This window comes from Astatotilapia calliptera, chromosome 5 (assembly GCF_964374335.1).
Source record: "Astatotilapia calliptera chromosome 5, fAstCal68.1, whole genome shotgun sequence".
NCBI classification, from domain to species: domain Eukaryota; kingdom Metazoa; phylum Chordata; class Actinopteri; order Cichliformes; family Cichlidae; genus Astatotilapia; species Astatotilapia calliptera.
This window is the reverse complement of record NC_137426.1, coordinates 17,191,222-17,211,982: the sequence shown is the minus strand read 5'-3', so window position 1 is coordinate 17,211,982 and position 20,761 is coordinate 17,191,222. Positions and strand designations below refer to the sequence as shown.

At 40.2% G+C, this 20,761-nt stretch overlaps 1 protein-coding gene across 3 annotated transcripts; it reads right to left on the bottom strand.

Annotated features, from left to right (window-relative positions):
* Positions 1–429: 429 nt before the first annotated feature.
* LOC113022337 (uncharacterized) lies at positions 430–20,011 on the bottom strand. Of its 3 annotated transcripts, none has more exons than XR_013909225.1 (18): positions 19,855–20,011; positions 15,765–15,938; positions 15,567–15,687; positions 15,113–15,324; positions 14,926–15,018; positions 14,363–14,528; positions 12,047–12,118; positions 10,716–10,831; positions 8,506–8,604; positions 6,914–7,012; positions 3,065–3,162; positions 2,840–2,960; positions 2,472–2,584; positions 2,136–2,277; positions 1,763–1,899; positions 1,573–1,676; positions 822–883; positions 430–730 (listed from the first exon to the last, which is right to left on the bottom strand). XR_013909225.1 is itself a non-coding variant. In XM_026167629.2 (18 exons), the coding sequence occupies exons 1-18, from the start codon at positions 19,867–19,869 to the stop codon at positions 511–513; spliced, it is 2,178 nt and encodes a 725-aa protein (XP_026023414.2). In that variant the 5' UTR covers positions 19,870–20,011; the 3' UTR covers positions 430–510. The 3 variants fall into 3 exon arrangements, 2 of the variants coding, with proteins under 2 accessions (XP_026023414.2, XP_026023415.2); XM_026167629.2 differs by having other exon boundaries at positions 1,573–1,690; XM_026167630.2 differs by having other exon boundaries at positions 1,573–1,690; positions 15,765–15,935; positions 19,855–20,000.
* Positions 20,012–20,761: the final 750 nt, after the last annotated feature.

Genomic DNA, 20,761 nt, shown 5'->3' with positions numbered 1-20,761 from the left:
GAACTGGAATTTTTTTTTTCCCCGTTTAATAGCAGGAACCATATCATCATTTAGGATTGATAGCACTTATAAGAGATAATGGCAGTTGGCATGAGCATGAAACCAGACTGTGGTTTTGGGGGAGGGGCTCAGAAGGGACTGGTGACGTCTCCTGGGTCAGGCAGATGCACTAATAAGAGATGAGAGACAAAGAGATGAGGGAAGGTAGGTGGGGAACTAAAAGAAGAACAAACTGCTTGTAGCTCAAGGGGTCAAATATACACAAATAATTGAAAGGGGAGTGTTATGAGATGTGGGCCTGCTCCAGAAATTCAGATAACTTATTTCCAATGTAAAACCTTGAAGTTTAAGATAGAGAACAAATGCAAAAATTGTCAATTTTGATGCGAAAGTCCACAAAATTTAGAAACTGATACAAATTCAGGCTGGTTTAATTTGATTGTTTTAATGAAATTCAAACCCAGTTTGTATCTTATTTATTAATTTAACTTACAAATAAAACAGAAAACTTCAGGAAGGCAGATTTTCAAGGCTGCTGAGGGCAGCCAGGGGACCTGAGCGGTTCAAGTGGTTTTTCTGTGTAGAGGTCAGGTTCAGGTAGCTCATATCTGCTGATTGACACACAATCTCAGACGCACGACTGTAACAAGTCCCATCTGTCTGCTTGGAGTGACCTCTAAGTGTACCATCCAACAAGGCCTGAGCTTCAGACTGCTCAGGTGAAATCACACTGTGGATGCAAAGTTAACAGACATTTAATTAGGTTTCATTGTTCCTAACAAATTAATTTGAGGCAAGTTCTGAATCACTGCTGGACCTACCTTGAAGACTGCTGAGGAAGAGACTTGAAAACTTGCTGGTCATCTGGCATTTTCTTAAGTTTCTAATCACACAAAACAAGCAGCAGATTAATATTAAATTCAAAAGATGGGCTTTATCTGTTAAGACCCAGGACACAGTCAGGCTGTATCAGTGTAGGTAATTCAGTGTCAAAGACTCAACAAATATTAAATTATGTTATGTTAGCATTTAACATGCTACAGACCTCAGTTAGCATGTTAAAGTTCATGACAGCACAATCAGAAAAAAGTGAATAAATGTGGCTTGTTTGAAGAGGCTCCCAGGAGAAAGCCTCTTGAATCAGAGCAAACCACACAATGGAACAATGTCCTTTGGAAAGACGAGACTAAAGTGATGTTTGACGAGAATGTCCAGTGCTGTTTGGCAAAAACCAAACACAACTCATCAGCACAAACACTTCATACCAACTGCCAAGCACGGTAATGGAGGGGTGAGGATTTGGGCTTGTAGTCACAGAGTCAATCATTAAATCGTTAAATTTTGATGAAAATTTAACGATCTAAGGCCAAAGTTGGCAGAGAGTGAATTTTTCTTTTTTACCAAGGTGTATTTACGCAACACCTTTGAGGCAGAGCCTAATTATAGGTTTAGGAATTTCTATTTTATTAGAAAGGCTCATAGATCATTCTTATGATAGCCAAATAAATGGAAAACATAAAACAACATGGAGCATGTGTATAAAATAAAAGCATAATTAAGCACGAGTGGTACCTCAGCAAAGTGAAGCAGCTCCGTCTTCTGCAGGCTGAACTCCAGGACAGCGAGCTGGTTGGACATTTGTGATATTTGGTTTCCGAGTTTCTTGTTTTCGAGCTCTAAAAGTTCCACCCTTAGGATCAGAACGAACATGAAGTCTGGATTGGATGACTTATCATTCAGTAAATTTCAGTAATTTCAGTACCTGCATTTGGATAAAGAAGCTTTTAGACAACTGTCCTTCTTCTTGTGCTCCTCCTCGTTTAGCTGTTGCAGTAGCTTCCTCCTCTCAGAGAGTAGTTTCTCATTTTCCACAGTTATGCTTATGACAAGCTCCTTCTCCTGAGCATGAAAAGGAAAAAAGAAACATTTACCACCTTCAGCTTTATATCAGCTCCTACAGTCCCCCTTGATGAACATTTACAAATTTGGCTTCATCACTGAACCAATAAGACAGCAAACAGAAGGACACAAGTAGCAGTTTTCTTTTTTCTTTTGGGGACATAAAATACAGACTAAGCAACTGTAAAAAGACTCAATGTTACTGCTCCACCTCAAACATCCAAGTGCAGACTCACCTTTGCTACTGAATGACAGCACAAGGACAATTCTCTCTCTAGACTTTTTATCTTCTCATCACGCCAGGTGGTTTCATCTTCAAATTTCTGTTTGGCTCGGCAAAGTTTGGCCTTGTGTTTTTGCTTCATCTCGTGGAATTTGCTGAAGGGACATGGTAAAAAAAATCAAATGCAAAAAGCTCATTTCATGATGGCAAAAGATGCCTACGTGTTACACTCTGCACAGCCGTTTTATTCCATTTAATTATAGTTGTCTCCTGTATGGATGAATGGACGTCTAATCATAATTACACGTCAAACTCATTGTATTTGTCACACTGATGTAAGTTAGGTTACCTTCGCTCTTCGTCAATGCAGTACAGGGTCTCGCAGATCTCGCTTTTAAGTGCCTCACACTCCTCTTGGGAGGACAGCAGAGTTTTCATTGCTTGTTGACAATTAATACACTCCTACAGTCCAAAATGAAAACATCAGCACAGACAGAATTTATTTTTATTTTTGGTGTTTACAGTTGGGGTTTTTGTGTTTGTTTTTGTTTGCCCAGAGCATTAAGTATCACCTTCTGCACATGTGAATTATTTATTTGCAGCTTTCTCTTTGAACTGAAAACATGAGCTAGGCAACTGTTATTTTTCCACTTTAGCACTATGACATGAAAGCAGGTTTAAATGTGTAAGCAGACCTGAGGAAATATGGGAAATTACCTTTTGTGGTCTGTTTTCTTCGCACTTTATCGTCTGTGGCTCTTCATCCGCTGTCACAAAGGAGTCATGTGACTGAGTGTTTACAAAAAGATAGGGATCTGCCTTTTTTTGTTTCAGCAGCCTTCAAACACAGACATGGACACACACTGAATATAAACCTTCATTCATGGGACTGTTTTATAGAAAATCCTGAGAGGTAGAAGGTCCAGGGATTGAATATCGTACATTTGATCCTGCAGGATGTCTTCACTGGTGTTGATATTTAGCACAAAGTTATCCACACTGGTTTGGGAACAGTCAACCTGCTGCTGAAGAGAATGTATCTAAACAGATGAGAAAAAAGATATAATGTATAATGTAACAGAAAAGGCTGTTTATTTTATTAAAAAATTATTGGGACTCATCTGAAAAAATTCTCCATGTTCTTCTAATGTCTCAATTCGTCACCAAAAGCCATCTCGTGAGCACTGACGCTATTTAAAAAAAAAAAAAAAAAAAAATCGGCAGGCAGGTCTGATTGCTCTTAATCAACTTACTCACCCTGTACTGGACACAAAAAGATTCAGGCCCCGAGAATAGTTGGCGACCACGTGGCAACCACTGGTTATCAGGCAAAAGAGAGTACTATCTGACCAGTTGCAGGTGGTTGCTGGCAATCACTGTGAAATGAACTGCTAAAGCCTCAGTTGGGGTGGCTGTAGCTCAGGTGGCAGAGCAGGTCAGCCACTAATCAGAAGGTCGGTGGTTCGATCCCAGGCTGGCTGCATGCCAAATATCCTTGGGCAAGATACGGCACCAAGATACTAACCCCATATTTGCCTACTGGTGGTGGTCAGAGGGCCCGGTGGCGCCTGTGTCCGGCAGCCTCGCCTCTGTCAGTGCGCCCCAGGGCAGCTGTGGCTACAACGTAGCTTGCTATCGCCAGTGTGTGAATGGGTGAATGACTGAATGTAGTGTAAAGCGCTTTGGGGTCCTTAAGGACTAGAAAAGCGCTATACAAATGCAGGCCATTTACCATTTATGCACACTTAAAAACTGGTCAGCAACGTCATTTGTCGTTGCTGATAAGTTGGCGAGCACTTGCTGGAAGTTGGTTGCTGTTGCCAGCATGAACATTGTTTGTGCTATATGGGATACAGTGCTGCACTGAAAACTTCTTTGTAACTGCAGGTTATCAGGGTCACCTGTGGTTTCTAAGACAGCCCATAACTACTCATGAAAAAGCAGGCAAACTTTTAATAGTGCAGCTCAAAACCTGTGATGGATACTGCTCAACCTTTTAAATGTGTTGGTTTGTAAAGCACAACTTTACTTTACTGGTTACTGGTTTGTCTTGCAACCAATTGCTTGGTGGTTAGGCAAGTGTTTGTAAACAAATTGGTGTCTTTCACAAAAACTATGGGTTACAGGCTGGTTGGGAAAAACCAGAGGCCTTGAGTAAGTCACAGTCCTGTTAACAGGGGTTCAGAATTCAGGGTTGTCACGTGGGTCATGCAGCTTTCATATAGTTCTCACAAGCGCTTAGCAGGTGGTTAAAATATGTGCTGATAACATACAGACATGTTTTTTACTTGAAGACTTGAAGACCTAGCTAAGGCTTTCAGATCTCTATGAAACTGTATTTATTCTGTCTTAGTTACCTAGGTCTTTCATCCCATTGAATGCATGTATGCGTACCTTTGTCTATAAAAATTTGTGTGTGTGTGTATGTATCTATGTATCACATTGTCCAGTAGGGATGGGTATCGAAAACCGGTTCTTGTTGAGAACCGGTTCCCACTGTTTCAATTCCTTGGAATTGTTTGCCATTTTTGCAAACGATTCCCTTATCGATTCCAGTCGCCCCGAATGACGTCACCACGTTGCGGAGCGTCATTTACCTGGCAGCAAACGCGGCGCCTAAGCGGCTTAAACACTCAAAAGTTTGGTCATACTTTACGAGAACAGATGACAGCAGGGCAACTTGCAATACTTGCAAGTAGATATTTCATAAAGGAGGAAACGCTACGAATATGCAAAAGCATTTGCTCACAAAACACGTGCGTTTTGTGAGCAAATGCTTCCGCTCCAGACTCGTGAAGCTCAACCCAGCAGCAGCGGTAATGTTTGCACGTCCTCTCCCGTTAATGTGGCAGGTAAATAATCAACTAACAGTGCATATTATGTTAGCGCAATCTGCCTTATTACAAAACCTGCCTTTACTGTGCATTTAGGTGACCATGATGAGAGAGACAGACAGAGTCTGGCTCAGATGCTGGCAGTTCTCGCTCCTTTTAGGCCTGGATAGATGAATGTCACCGAGCAGTGACTAAGTTTGTGGTAAAAGGCTTGCACCCATTTGCCACAGCAGATGCCCCCGATTTTCAGTAAGTGAATGTGTTTAATTGTAGTCAGGTACATTACTGGATATTCTTGTGTAATTGCTACAGAATCATTTATGTTGACGGGTAGTTTTTACATTTGTTTACAATACAGGTCTCCTGAGGTTGCTTAATCCACCTTGGTAGAGGTGTGTTTTCAGTCCCACCTATTTAGCAAGATTACTCAGAAAGATTACTCAACAACTGTCAGACAGAGCAAAGGAAGAAACACATTAAATTTTAGATTTTAGATCTCTCTATTTAAAACTGTGATAAGCAGTTCGTGGACGCACTTTTCACATGTCATTCAAATCATCCTTCTAATTGTAATTTAGTATATATTAAACCTGACAGCGACGAAAGAATTCAGCACTTCTCTGCTGAAACTCTGTATTATAAACAGCAAAGGTTTACCTGTCAAGGTGTGTTGTAGCGCTTAGGTGTGTTGAGGTAACAAACTGCAGGGTGTAGGCAGTACAAATAGTGTAAACAAAAGGCGGCCTTTAATAGCTGATATGCATAAAGTAACAAAAAATATGAAGGTTAAAAAAAAATCCCAAACTGATGATTTGTAACAAAATCACATATGGGAACTGGAGCTAAAGAAAGTCAAACACTAGACGGCAAACTATCTTGAAACATACTTGAAACATCTTGAAGCAATAGACTCAACTATATGAAAAGAAATCAAACTCTCTGTTAGAATAATACAAAAGAATCGAATCGGGAATCTAAAACTCAAACTACCAAATACAAGAATAAAGAATTCACTCATTAGATTAAAAAAAAAAGAAACCCAAAACTGAAATATAGACCTAAAGCTCAAACACCACATAAACCTTAAAGACCATGAGAGATCTTACTTCCTCCTCACAGTCAACATTTTTCTGTCATACTGGACATGACGCAATTAGTCAGCAACAGCTCCGAGAGGTTTTCTGACTCTTGCTGGGTGAAATCAGAAGCAAAGAAAGTCTTGTTTTCACAAATACACTACAGCTTGGAGAGCAACTGTTCAGTGTTAGACAGGTGTGTCACTTCCATGCAAATTACAGGCGACATATATACTTGTATACACTACGTACCTGTACTAAGTGTTTATATACTGAAATTACAATGTTAAGCATTTGACCCGTATGCTCAAATTGTTTGTGACCCATATATTTAGGTCAAGCATTATTTACATTTGTAAGAACACCTGTTGATGCACACAGGTTGTTTTGAGATTTAATAACTGGAAATAATGTGTAGGTTTGTGGCCTATTTTGAGCGCTTTGTGACATATGGTTGGTAGAAATAGGCCAATCTTTTTTTTTAAGTGTAAGGGTGGCATAACAGTCATTATTTTTGACTTCATGAACTGACCTCAGCCATAAGCCTGTGAAAATGAGCCCAAAAATGATTGATGATAAGGTCTGGGAAGAAAGCCCAGAAAGTTATACAAAGAGGGTGTTGAATGTCATAAGAAGCAAAGTTGTGTAAATTGATGCACTGATTAAAGTTAGACACATTTATTAGGTAACTGTTGTAAGATAACGATTCAGAGACAATTGGGGAAATAGATAGAGTTTAGTATTGGAATCAAATACCAGGTTTTCTGTCTTTGCCTTTGTGTGTCTCTGTGTGCTGTTTGTGCTTATGTGTTGTCTTCTGTTCATTGTGATGTTCTGTTTTGTTTGCATGACGGTTTTAACTTATTAATATATTTACTTACAGTTTCCTCTTTTTCCAAAAGGCTTCTCCTCTCTGCAGTGAGCTTTTCTTGCAAACGTCTGCAGGTCTTGTTGCTCTGTACCAGCTCTGCTGTTGGAGACTGAAAGAAGTACAAAATCAAACTTTACATTTTATTCAAGCGCATCAATATGAAGAACGTAAATAATGAAATCTTTCTTTCTAGCCAATCTGTACTGACTGTTGTGATGTTGGGCAGACATAATATTCAGGTATTTGTAAGCTTGTGTCACAGTCCTGTGTAGGTGACCCTGTATTTTGAGTTTTGTACTTTTATTTTTTATTTCATCATGGTTTATGACTGCTAGTGTTTTGGTGTCTGTTTTGTATGTCTAGTGCTCTAGTTGTTCTTTGGTCTGTGATTTCTAGTTCTTAGGTTTTGTTCCTGTGCCCCTCATGTGTAGTGTAGCTTTAGTTCTGTCTTCATGTCTATTTTCTTGTTCAGTGGTGTCTCATGTCGCAGTTGTTGTTGCTGTCCCTGTGCTCCGTACTTTCTCTGCTCAGCGTCAAGTCCATGCCTCTGTGCCTGCCGTGTGTTTCCTGTTTTTATTCTGATAGTCCCTGTCCTGTGTTCTGGTTTTGCGTCCCCTTGTCTCGTTACCTCTGATTACTCCCTGCTGTGCTCTCTTTCTGTGTCTCATTCCCTCATTACTCCGGTGTGTATTAAGCCCTCATCGAAAGTTCAGGTTGCTGTAGAGCACCTTCGGGATTTGGTGGAACAGGAAATTAGCATCAAATGTGCAGTCGACAAATCAGCATGAACTGTGCGATGCCTTAATTAGACAGCTATAACCAATTATAACTATTTCTAATTATATTTTATAATTTAACACATACTGAAATAGAATAACACAAACAGTGCGCAGGATTTTAACACATCCTCTCTTAGAGTGAAAGCAAAAGTGATATTAGTGAATTTTGAATAGCTGTTTTGGCTATTGAAGAAATGAGGTGACAGTTTTACAGCCATGTGTTTAAGTTCATGTTCTGATTTTTGTTATTTCAGGTACCTAAGTGTTCTCTATCTGTTCCTCCCCCTGCCTGTGTGTGTGATTCCTGTTGTGTCTCTACTCTTATTTTCTGTGCCGGGCTCCAGTGTGATTGTCCTCATTGTCTTCACTGTATTAATTACTTTCAGCTGATATATGTTGCCCACCTGTCTCCTACTGACTGACCAGCCATCTGTGCAAAGATAGTTCTGTTTTTCTCTCTGTCAAGCTGTGTTATGTTTGCCCAAGCGCTGCCTAACCTTTCTTTCACGAGCTCATGTTTGCCCTCGCTCCTTTTCCCAGTAGGCTTTTGTTCATTTTAGATTATTCAAACAGCAGTTAAAACTTTCCATGTCATACTCTCACTCCTGCATTGTGCATATGAGTCTCCTGCCAATGTAAACCCCAAATTTGCTGTTGCATTCTTAGTTGTGCATTTATGTAAGAGCAGTACCAAAAATAGCACAAGACCAGTTTAGAAGGTTTCAAAGCTAACTTCCTCCAAATGCTCCTGTCACTAAAATATGTATATATAGCATAAGAATGCAAAACCTTGAGTGAATACATCATGTTTAAACAGACTTACTTGAGTCATCTCTGTTGCTTGTTTGACTGGAACCTCTTTAGTTAGGAGCTCCTGTAAGGCTGCCTTCAACTGCTCTGCTTCTTCTTGCAGCGACACAACCTAAGACAAACACACATACAGTAGACAAGTTGTTATTTCACTATTCATTCATTCATGTTTGTGTTATTTGATGCTTAAATAATTAATTAGCCGATCTACAAAATAAAACACACACACACACAAACCAATCCTCACAGGGGCCTTTATGCTACATATATTTGCATAATGTCTGTTCTGCACATGCAGTTAACATGTAAGTGCATGTACCTCTCATGTACTTCATATTCAGCCGTGAATTAACAGCAAAGTCGAAATGCGAACTGAGAACTTTGCTATTTTGTTTTAATTTAACTAAATTTTGCTGCACAGAAAGTAACAGCAAATAAATCTAACACAGTTTCACAAAGATACAGTATTGCACAAAAGTCTTGCCCCAACCCTCATTTCATTATATTTTGCTTCAGAGAAGTGAGAGCTCCTTGTATTTATTAAAAAGTGGTCCTGAGCAATAGTTCTCCAGGTTTTCAGAAGGTCTTTCAAAGTTTTTCTTTAGACACTGGCTGCTTTTTCACTCATTTTCAATCCAGTCCTTCAACCTGATCCTTTTTCAGAGGAATGTTTTTTTGTTTGTTAAGCTGCTTAATGCTGACTTATGAATTAGTCAAATTCATAAGCACAAAAAATGCACCTAACTTACAGGATGAACCACTATTGTGCACACACATAACAGACAACCTGCTACTTTGTTCCTAGCAGCCTGCTGGAAAAACACATAATTTATTCCCATTTATTGCCATGTCTTTAATTGGCGAAAGAAAACATAGTTTGAAGGCATAAAATAGTATTTTTGCATTAACAAGGTGATTGTTGGTCAAATTGTTGGTGAACTCTTGTGTGGTATGTATGGAGAAGGTCAGGAGAGAGGTACAACAGTGAGTGTCTACAGCCATCTGTAAAACATGGTGGTGGTAAAAGACTGCTTCATATAAGGCCAAAGAGTGGTCATCCATCCATTCGCTTCCGCTTATCCTTTTCAGGGTTGCGGGGGGCATCGGAGCCTATCCCAGCTGTCTTAGTGCGAGAGTTAGGGTACACCTTGGACAGGTTGCCAGTCTGTCAAAGGGCTAATACACAGACAGGAGACAACCAATTGCACTTGCATTCACTCCCGCATTCACACCTATGGGGAATTTAGTGTTTCCAATTAACCTATCCCCACTAACTGCATGTCCTTGGACTGTGGGAGGAAGCCGGAGTACCCGGGGAGAATCCACGCAAACACGGGGAGAACATGCAAACTCCACACAGAAAGACCCTGGCCTGATGGTGGAATTGAACTCAGGACAGCAGGCAGCACAGTGGCACAGTGGTTAACACTGTTGCCTCACAGCAAGAAGGTCCTGCTCGTGTATACTTTTTCTTTATATGTATGTGTGCTTCTGTGACATGCTGCTCCTGGACATTCATAGCTGCTCTGTGTAGTTTGATGCGAGTATATGCTTGTACATAGGGGTACAGTTGTAAAGAGGAAGTATAGGATGTATCACTGCTGATTAAAAATAAATAAAAATTGAGTTTAAAAAAAAAACATGGTGGTGTTTGGTGGTTTAGAGCTGTATTAGAGCCACTGGTGTTGGAGATCTCGTCCAATTTGATGGAAGCATTAACGCAGAAAGCTACAGTCCAATTTTGATGCACCATATAGTGCCATCTGGAAAGAATCTGATTGGCAACACCTTCATTTCTCAGCCTGATCCCAAACACATTTCCAATGCAATAAGCGCACACTAGGATAGAGAAAAAACACAGTGAAACACAGTGCTCCCCAGAGACCTCAGCATTATTGAAGCAGTGTGGGATCATCTGGACAGAGAACAGAACAACAGGTAGCCGACATCCAAAGAAGAGCTTTAAATGTCCTTCACGAAGCCTGGAAAACTATTTCTGAAGACTACTTAAAGAAATTATAAGATGCCTTGAAGAAGCGGGTATAGGCTACGTTGAAGAATAAAGATGAATTTCACCTTGAATTTCAAGTTTGTTACAATTATTTTTGTCTTTTACACCGTATATACATGTATGTTTACACATTTCAATAAATTACTGCACCTGTTTCCCAAAATCTTCATTGTATGTTTTTGTAAATTACTTTATTCTAGCTGGTCTCTTACCATCTGCTTCAAAGAGGTTTTCTCAGCATCCAAGGAGCGAACCCTATTCCTCAAGGCTCTGATCTCGAGGTCCAGGCGATCATTTAGCTCTTTAGTCTTTCGCAGTTCCACCATTTCTTTAAAAAAACAAAAAAGTACTTATTAGATCAGCGGTCCCCAACCTTTTTTGCGCCATGGACCGGTTTATGTCAGACAATATTTTCATAGACCAGCTTTTAAGGTGTCGCGGATAAATACAACTAAATAAAACCAGTACTGGTACCAAATAAAAAGAAGATTTCTTCATAACACACAGGAACAGACCCAGGGAAACAGAGTTAACAATAAAAACAATTTAAAAAATAACGCTAAAAACCCTGAAAACCATGAATTTCACACCCGAGTCTCAACTCTTGCAGCCCAGTACCAAACGACTCACAGACCTGTACCAGTCTGTGGCCCAGGGCTTGGGGACCGCTGCATTAGATGATGATAATGATGATAATAATAATAATACAACATGCTATCACTGTTATCGTTTTTATTTTACTTTAAACACTTTGAAGGTCTACTTAATAAATGCGATTAAAAGATTCATTTCTATTTTTTAAAGACTGTACTACCTGCTGTACTCCACATTTCTGAAGCTAAAATAATGCTCCAGCAGTTTAAATTTATTGGGCCAAGTCTATTATACAAAACACTGATGGCCACCAGCGCTACCCCTCAGCATACTAGTAGATGCATCTATGTTGTAAATGGAAAAATCCTAAGTCACTTCCTTCTCGAGTTATCGTGTTCGCAAGATTTTCAGAATACTTAAAATCTGAACTTGAACTTATCTGAGATTTTTAGGAGATACACGCGAGGCATGAATCTGAATACCCTAACTCGGGTTTCAATGCCACCTGCCCACCTGGCAGGATGACAACAATACCCCATCAGGCTTTTACAGGTGAGGGGTTAATAAAAGCTGTTTCCTTGCTGATCTGCGGTGGAGGGAAAACTAAAAGAAGGGGTTTTATTCCAGTTCATGAATCTGAACTGTATGGGGCGTGTAAACCTGCTTTTGTCTTCGTTTCACAATTAGTTCTTTGAAAACTGTTGTTTAGAATGCAATTTCTTGGTAGTGGCGAGGTGTGTTGTTGGCTCAGCTGCAGCGGATGTGCGGCGCAGTTTCAGGGGAAATGTGTGGAGTAAGCTGGAGCACGGATGAATGCTGAATGACATTTCACCAAAGAGCCACTATAAAGCTATTATAACAACCAAAGTGAATCACAAACTGTGTCTGGCTATCTGTTGGGAATCCGTAGTGGCAATTTTGTGCTGAAAACATGCAAAACAATTCTCACCATATTTCTTCAGCTTTTCTACCTCCTGCCGGAGCTGCTCCACCTCCTGCTGTGCTGATTGCAACTCAGGCTCTGAAAAACAACATAAGCTAGAGTAAGCACACACTTCTCTGAACAAAGTTGCTGGTTAAGTTTTGTTACAGGGGTGTAAAACTTCGGTTTTATTTGAAGAGTATGCTTATGTGTTATACAAACAAGGCTAAAAATCGGTTCCAGATTTAGCTAAATGTGGCATTTTCTTTTCAAGCAGTCATGGCTGATTATTTTACACTAAACGAAAATAGGACTGAACTTTGAGGTTGCATGCTTTCTACTAGTTTCATTTGACATACATATGTATTCAGAGTCAAATAAAACAAATCCATCTTGAACTGTACACTACAGAATAACAAGAGAACAGATCTAACCTGGCCATGAAATAGCCTGTTAGCCAAATGTCTAGTTACTTTTGAGCCTATGAAAATCTTGTAGATAAGTTATAACTGCATTTGGAAATGGGCGATTTATTGATTGATGTATTTCTTTCTTCTTCTTTTTTATGATGATGATGTGCGTTGAATGACCCTCTCCTTGTACGTGTATATTTTCTCTTTTATCCCAGGAGAGGCTCTAATGTGAATGAAATAAAGAATTATTAATTTTTCTTCAAATAATGCTTTGCTTGTGTATTGTTAGTGCAATTATTTCCCAGAGAGAGTATTTTTTAATAATTTGTTACATTACTTTTACATGAGATGAGCTGTCACATACTGTAATTACCAGTAAACAATCAAGCTTAGACTACACCTCCCCACGTGACAGAAACTCTATCCTGATGAGGAACATATAAGATCTTCTTTTTAGTGTTTAATCATTAACACAAAGTCGAGAACAATGCCAGTGAATCTTGTGAATTGTGGACGCATGGACAGACAGACAAAGGATGATGAACCTATCACCTTGCCATAAATTTACTGGTCCTTCAGCAGGATGAGCAAAAATCCAGCCCAAAAAGCATTTCACAAAGAAATGTCTGTGAAGGTTCTCAGTCATCCAGGTCATTGTAGTCTAAGGAGCCTGGAAAGAAAGGCATCTGGACTTCTTTAAGTTTCCTTGAAGACGTTTCACCTCTCATCCAAGAAGCTTCTTCAGTTCAAAGAGCAATTGGTGGAAAAATCCTAAGTCACTTCCTTCTCGAGTTATCGTGTTCGCAAGATTTTCAGAATACTTAAAATCTGAACTTGAACTTATCTGAGATTTTTAGGAGATACACGCGAGGCATGAATCTGCGGGTGAAGCTGGTTCTGTTTTCCAAGGAGCTTGTAGTCATTTTCTGTGGTTTGAAAGACGAGTGAAAGAAGCCATCTATGTCCACTGTGAACGACCATCTTTGAACAGAGGCGGGGGTTTATGAGACCAACTGTCTGCCATCTATAAACCAGTTTTTAGATCCCTTCCCAGACGCCTTAATGCCCACTCACATCCTGGGACATTTGACCTCAGTAAATCACATGATAGGGTGTGAAAATGGGTTCACCCGAAACCTTGGCTGATTGTGAACCACACCTGTTTTCACACCTTGGCTGATGTGATTAGGTAGAGGACACTCCCATAGGGCTTAAAATCTGGGACTCTCCACCATTTGCTCTTAGAACTGAAGTGAAGACACTTCTCGGATGAGAGGTGAAACATCTTCAAGGAAACTTTAAAAAGTACGGACGCTTTCTTTCCAAATTCCTTAGACTTCACAAAGAAATGCTCAGCCACAATTTCTCCACTGTAGAAAGAGGCGTGGGTGGAAACGGAGGCTGTAATGCTGCATGCCTGACTGCTTATCACGCCTTTGTTACCTTAGTATTTTTCCTCTACCATACACACAAGCTGAAGCCAGCAAACTATAGTGTAAGTGTGCAAGTAAAAACATGGTTTTTTTTGTCTGTTTGTTTCTAATCCCCCGTCTTGCAGATGCCTAAGGATGGCATGTAATGCAACTAACAAGATAGCTGCTTGATTTGCAATTTAGTACGGTAATTCTGAAGATTACCTGTGACTAAATTAACTATACTTAGGAGTGTGCTATACCAAACAAGGTGGTACTGCAAGGACAACATAATCACCTCAGGATTAAGTCAAAGTGAACGTCTATTCCAAATTCAAAGAAATTACCTCAGTGCATTATTGCAAAATGTCCATGAATGGGAGGGACCAAATGCCTCCAGGAAAAGCTGCATTTAGCATATCCATATAAACACAGAGACAATTGTGATGGCAAGCCACCATGAGAAATCAGTTTAAGAATGACAGCCTCTTTATAAATTGTTGATTAATATCTCTCACCATATGCTCTCTGGGTCAAATGAGCAGACTCCAGCTCATCAGTCAAACGCCGGATCTCATTGTGTGCCATTGCCAGCCGGCGGGAGCCCTCCTCCAGGTCCCGCTCCAGCCGGGAGCACTCTCTTCCCAAACTATTTTCCTGGCCAGCCAAAAATCTGGCCTCAGCCTGCGAATACAACACGCATCAACTTACTGCATGTCCAATACAGCAATAACTGACAAGCTCTAAAAGGAAGTAAGCAGGAGCAGGAACATATAGCGTAAATGTTTAAAGGTCCATGCAAGAACTGGACACCTTGAGAAGTGCAGTGGGTCAAGATGCATCAGTTGGGTAGTATCTTGAAATTCTTCTGCCATGCAAATTTCCTAACCTGTGCTCAGAACAGAGCTAAATAACACTGGAACAGAAAATAAGAGTTTGTAGTTAATGTGGCGAGTGGCTAACGTGCAAGATCTTTATGTTTACACATTATACAAAAACTAAAGTCAGCATCAGTTCCTGAGAGCAATCTTAGTGTTTGTTAGTATTTAAAGGTATTTAAAGGTATTAACGACATACATACAGGAATAAAAGTATGTTTGTTCTGTGAAGACTTGAGTCCAAAGAGTTTTTTCCATGCGCTCTGCCCATGACGTGGTGCCCCCTTGTGGGCAGCCTGTGGAATAACATTTGAAGACAGCGTCACAGACTAGAAAAACAATATGCATGTTGGCCATATGAGACTGAATTTGTGATGTTCTTCCTCTAACCTGGGATACGCCGGTGCTCTTCACTTGTGCTCCTGTCCCCATATGGTTGGCTGTGTTTCCATCACCCGTCAACTTGTCTGTAAGCTCGCTTGTCTCAAGCAGGGAAGCCCTCTCCACCAGGAGGTACGCCACCTGCTCACTGGGGCTGCTGTGAATCAACTCTGTGAGACCCTGCTGGTACAGCATTTTAGCCACCTCGCTTATCTGGGCATCTGACAGAGGAAATCGGTGAGGGGAGTTGATTACTCACGAAACTTGTGGGTAATCAAGTAAATAGAGCATGTTTAGGATGCTAAAAGAATAAGAAAGTAGAGTCCTTTAGTGTATGAGACTAAAACATCTCTGTCTTTAGAAATTTATGGGTATATACCATCCAATAATGAGGAAACACTACATTAATTCTGCTCTTGAGTTACTGTAATCTGTATATTGTGTAGGTAAGAATTTTTCACACCTTGAAGTGATATTAGGCACCGCAGCTGCTCCTTAAGGTGATCATTCTCATCTTGTATCTCCTGAGCCAAAACATTTTTGTGCTCCGTGAAGAATCTGATCTGCTCCAGCGACTTGCGTACCTTACGCACAGAAAGGACAGATAACAGACTTTCTCTCTTATCGTCACATTCTGATATCTTCAGAGGGGATACCTTACCTCCGCCATTTCTGCTAAGTGCTGAGAGCGGTGGGTTTCCAGGTCTCTGGTCACTTTGCTGAGGCGGCTCGTCGTGCGCTGAAGAGCGCGCCATAGCAAACACAGCTGAGCTTCCTTTGAGGAGTCAGGAGGAAGACCTTCCTCTTTACACCAAGCAGAGATCTCCTTCAGCTGCTTTTGGTGACAGTGAAGGCAACATGTGGCTGAAAACTCAAAACCAATAACACCACGTTCTGGGAGATTTTTACTGTTTCCTGCTTCTTGAATTACTTAAAGATAAATTAAGTATATGATAAGTTATTTTTTTAAAAGTCATTTTTCAGCCTGAGGATTGATGCTACAAGCTGCAGAGCAAAAACACTGCAACAAAAGAATGAAGTTTGGAAGCAGACGCTTATGCTCCAACACAAGACCAACTTCATTGTGCATCACTAAAGCCTGATTTAGACTTCAACACAACATAACCTCTGCGAGTGTCCAACTTCACTGCCTGCATTTATGCTTATTATGGACACATTGTAGGCAGTGGTGGTCCTAGCCTGTTTTGCTCCCCGGGCAAACACTCCCTCTGGCGCAGAGGATTGTACATTAACATAAAACTGTTGTCGAAATTCACCAGAGAAACACACACACACACACACACACACACACACACACACACGAAGAGGGAGAGAGTATGCATTGTATGCAAACAGCTACCAAACAGCCATCATAATTCGTCATACAATGAGAACAGGACAAATCAACAACTGACAATGACTAATTAATATTAAAATCTGTAACACAATGTATTGTTTGGAGTTTAGTCTGTTACTGTTACTATTTTTACCATTTCTTTTTGGAGCAACTGTAACCCACATAATTTCCTTAGGGATTAATAAAGTATTCTGATTGTTTCAGGATGACTTGCCTTTATCCAATGACACATATGCTTACTTGTATCTATCGAAAAAACATTGGTGCAAATTATAAATCTGTATCATAATGTCTGTCCAGCCAGCCAGAGAATCCCCCCGCCCTCTCCTCCCTGTGCCGCAAGCAGCAGGCGCACCTCGCAAACGGAGGGCGCCCTTACTCCCAGCAAATGGCCGATAGAAAACCAATCGGTGCCTATGCCATTCCCAGTATGCGCTGGCATGACGTCGGGGCAGCATGAGTACCAGCAATTTTTTTTTTTTTTGCAGATGCTTGTGATCCATTAATCTCAACAACATTGCTTCAGTTCTGTGAGGTCTGCAGGATGTGAGTGAAGTTGGCCCCCCCACCTTCTTCAAATCTAACAAAAGTGGTATCAAACGTTTGTGCTACGTTTGTGCCGGTTTGTGCTGCTTCTGTTTTGAAGATATTAATGAAAATGTAAAGGTCAAACCCCCCTCCCCCCCACACACACACACATTAATGGAATCAAACAAAATTGATGTGAAACGTTTGTGCTGGTTTCCATCTGTCACGGCAGGTTAAGCCAATGTGTTTGGAAACAGGACCCAAAAGCAGATACTGTAGGAGACAGCCCACTCAGCCCTCACACATCTGGACACTATAGACTCATACTTTAGGATGCCGTTCATAGACTTCAGTTCAGCTTTCAACACCATCATTCACAAACTAGATCTGCAGAATCAACCTTTTGGGATTTATTTGCCTGGATGATTAAGCACGCATCAGGACATTATTTTATGAATATCTTTAAAATGATAGCAGCACAAACGTAGCACAAACATTTGATACCACTTTTGTTAGATTTGAAGAAGGTGGGGGGCCAACTTCACTCACATGTGCTCGAGATCATTGTCCTGTTTTATGATCCACCTGAATACAAACTTTAATGGACAGATGTCCTCTGTCAAGTCTCTGCTGTGTGGCAGGTAGGAATTGAACCAAAAGTGCATGTACTGTAAGATAAGGTTTAAAACTCAAAACAGCTTTATTTTCGACGCCTTGCAAAAATGACAAACTAAACAAATTCATGAGCTAATTATCAGGCAACAGGTGGAAGGGCAGCTGACACTAATCACGGCTAAATGAGACAAGGGAAGCAAAACTGAACATAACGTGCACAGGGTACCAAAACAAAAACAGGAAGTAACAGAACATGAGAACAAAAACATGGGCTTGACTCTGAGACAGAAAGGTAAACGAATATAGAGACCCAGACAAAGACATGAGAACTGACAAGAACAGCAGATAAACATGGAGACATGACTGACACTGAGACCCCCACAAAGACACAACAGCTTGACGCAGAAAGAAGACAAAACACAGAAAATATAGAAGTCGTGCAGAAGATGAAACATAGATGAGACTGGGACAGAGTGGACACAGAAGGGAACTAACATCATAACCAGCAACCAGGACTAGAGAGACAGAAACTCAGAAAGACAAATAATTAAACTAAATATCATATAGAGACTAGAAGATAAATAACATCACATGTCCAAAAGAATCTGATTTTATTTTTTTTTAAATCAGACACAGGGGCCGTGACAGCCTCACACTTGACTTTAAAATACACTGGTATACATGCTGACTGGTCCTGTGGCTGCAAAACAAGTCAAATCATCAACCGTCCACCACTGTTAGTATATCCATGACACATTAAAGAACAAGGCTGGCAGAAGGAGAAAGAGAAAGATTTCAAAGACATTGAAAACTAATGAGAGATGTGTCTACAGACCTCAGAATAACTGCCAAGACACTCATAAATGATTTAGCCATGTCAGGAATTACTGTTCAAAAGAAGACAATCAATTTAACCCTGCACAGGAATAATCCACCAGGTCACTGATTAAGAAAAACTCCACTTCTGCAGGAGAGACACTTTCAAATCAGACTAAAATAAGTAAGGACAACCTGGAGAAAGATTATGCAAGCATGTCCTTTGGGCAGACGGGACAAAGCTACAGCTCTCTGGGCACCGTGACACTGCTTATGTTTAGAGAAAGAAGGGAGTCAGAAGGAAGCAATACCATCTTCATGGTGAAACACGGTGGTGGGACTATTATGCTGTGATGATGCTGGAATTTTTTTCTGTATTTTTATTCATCTTTAGGCATGAAAAGCTTAATAAAAATGCTTGAGAAAAAAAATCTGAATCCTGATTCTTTTTTATTCATGATGTTTTTGTCATAATTTATGCATGATAGGGTTAAATAACAATAATTACAGTTACACACTACATACATCTATAGTAACATTAAACGACCAGTGGGTGGGTGGGTATGGAGTGATACGTCAGTGTCCAATGTAGTGGTTTATGTGCAAGTATACCATCAACACTGACACAAATGCAAGATAACAACCTTTGAATACCTCTCCACTGTAGTGACCACTATCCGTGAAAGGGTTAAGTATCCATTATGTATCCATGTAAAGATTAACTTTGAGATTAAAAATCTCTTATTCAAGAGAGTTATAACATAAAAGTTCTATAACTAAAAAAGTGCTATAATCTAATTGTAGAAAAAAACATACAACCAATTCGTAAAGCGCGTAGATGTCTATTTACCAACATTAACAACGATATTAGACCTAAAACAAAAAAATTGAGCCCTTACTGTCGTTCATACTTTCATTTAAAAAAAGACACTGATGACACAAACCGCTAAGCGGAAAACACTCAAGAATAAGAACAAAGTTTTGAAGCAATGAGACACATTTTTATCAGTAATCGTTGTAGCTGTAAGCTTTCTGTGCTGTGGTTACACCTATTACATAAACGTCTGTTTCATCCTGTGCAGACAACTGGCATTAAACGGAGTGTCTAGGCTGAACCGCATTTTCTTCCTCGCTGTTTCTGTAGTTCAAAAACCTGACATAACTTAACATTACCACAAAAAATAACTAACTTAGAATGCATGCGCGTTAGTAGATCAGACTAAACCTCTTTCAGACACTCATGTTGAGTATTTTCTGAAAGTAAGCTGTTTTAAACGATTGATAAAGTATGTACGACTTCTATATTTGGTGTCTGCAGTTATATGGAAACGTCCTAATAAGTTGGTGATATTTTATTTTCTGTTGTAATGTAAAGTCGCAGGTTTTCGCTAGCTAGCCATGTAGTGTAGTCGCTGCGAAGAAAAGTTAACGATACCTCTTGTTGATCCATTTGTCCTTAGGTGAAGGAAAACAATTTTAAAAAATCCCAGTCTCACGTTTTAGCTCTCATTTCACCGCGGCCAAGCGAGCCGTCATTTGTGAGCCGCGGTCTAGCCAGCCGCCTCTTATCCGCTGCATAAATTGTGTGCGCTTCTACACTAAACTTTACGGCAGCGCCTGTTCTCCTTCATTCCTGGTCGCAAACTTAGAACCGCGTACACATACACGTGCGCGTGCGTTCACAAATACACGCGCGCGCACACATTGCATCGGGTGATAGTTGAAGTCAAACTTTCAACACAATCCTCCTCTGGGCCACGTCTGGGCCAAGTTTAATTTCTATCAGCTGCAATATTCCACAAAAATTAAAGGACAGTTATGCTCAAATTCAGTACAGTCAATGCAAAACAGTCACATCATATTCAAAATCATCCTTGATGGCTGATTTCAAAACATATTCCTCCACTGTACCTCTGGGCCAAGTTTCATCTGAAACCGTTTTCATACTCCTAAGAAATTAAAGTACAAGTCTGCTCAAATTTAAAAACTTTAAAGGAATGTGATAACGTAATGTAAGAATTTCTTAACTATTGTTCTTTAGTTTGGCTTTTTGTATATTAGAATGGTTGAGACACATTAAAAAAATGCTGGGTTATTATCTTAACTCAAATACTGGGTAAAAGTCGTTCGTAAGTTGGGTTGGTGTAACCAAATATTATTCAAAAGTTATGAATCAGGAGTTGGGTTGGTGATGTGCCGAGTTCTTCAATTCACTCCACAGCTTGACTCTGTCGGGTCATAGGTTTGGTAGCTTTGATCAAATACTGGGTCAAAACTTTACCCAATTGTTTGGGTTGAAGACAAGCCTCAGAAGAAGCCACATAAGTTTTCACAAACTGCAA

What these genes read in the sequence shown, in the direction of transcription:
- LOC113022337 (XM_026167629.2), bottom strand. An exon ending in GACATCCTGCAGGATCAAAT is followed by an intron (nt 2,961 to 3,064) that starts GTACGATATTCA and finishes CTGTGTTTGAAG; the next exon opens with GCTGCTGAAACAAAAAAAGG. An exon ending in CTTCCTCAGCAGTCTTCAAG is followed by an intron (nt 731 to 821) that starts GTAGGTCCAGCA and finishes TTGCATCCACAG; the next exon opens with TGTGATTTCACCTGAGCAGT.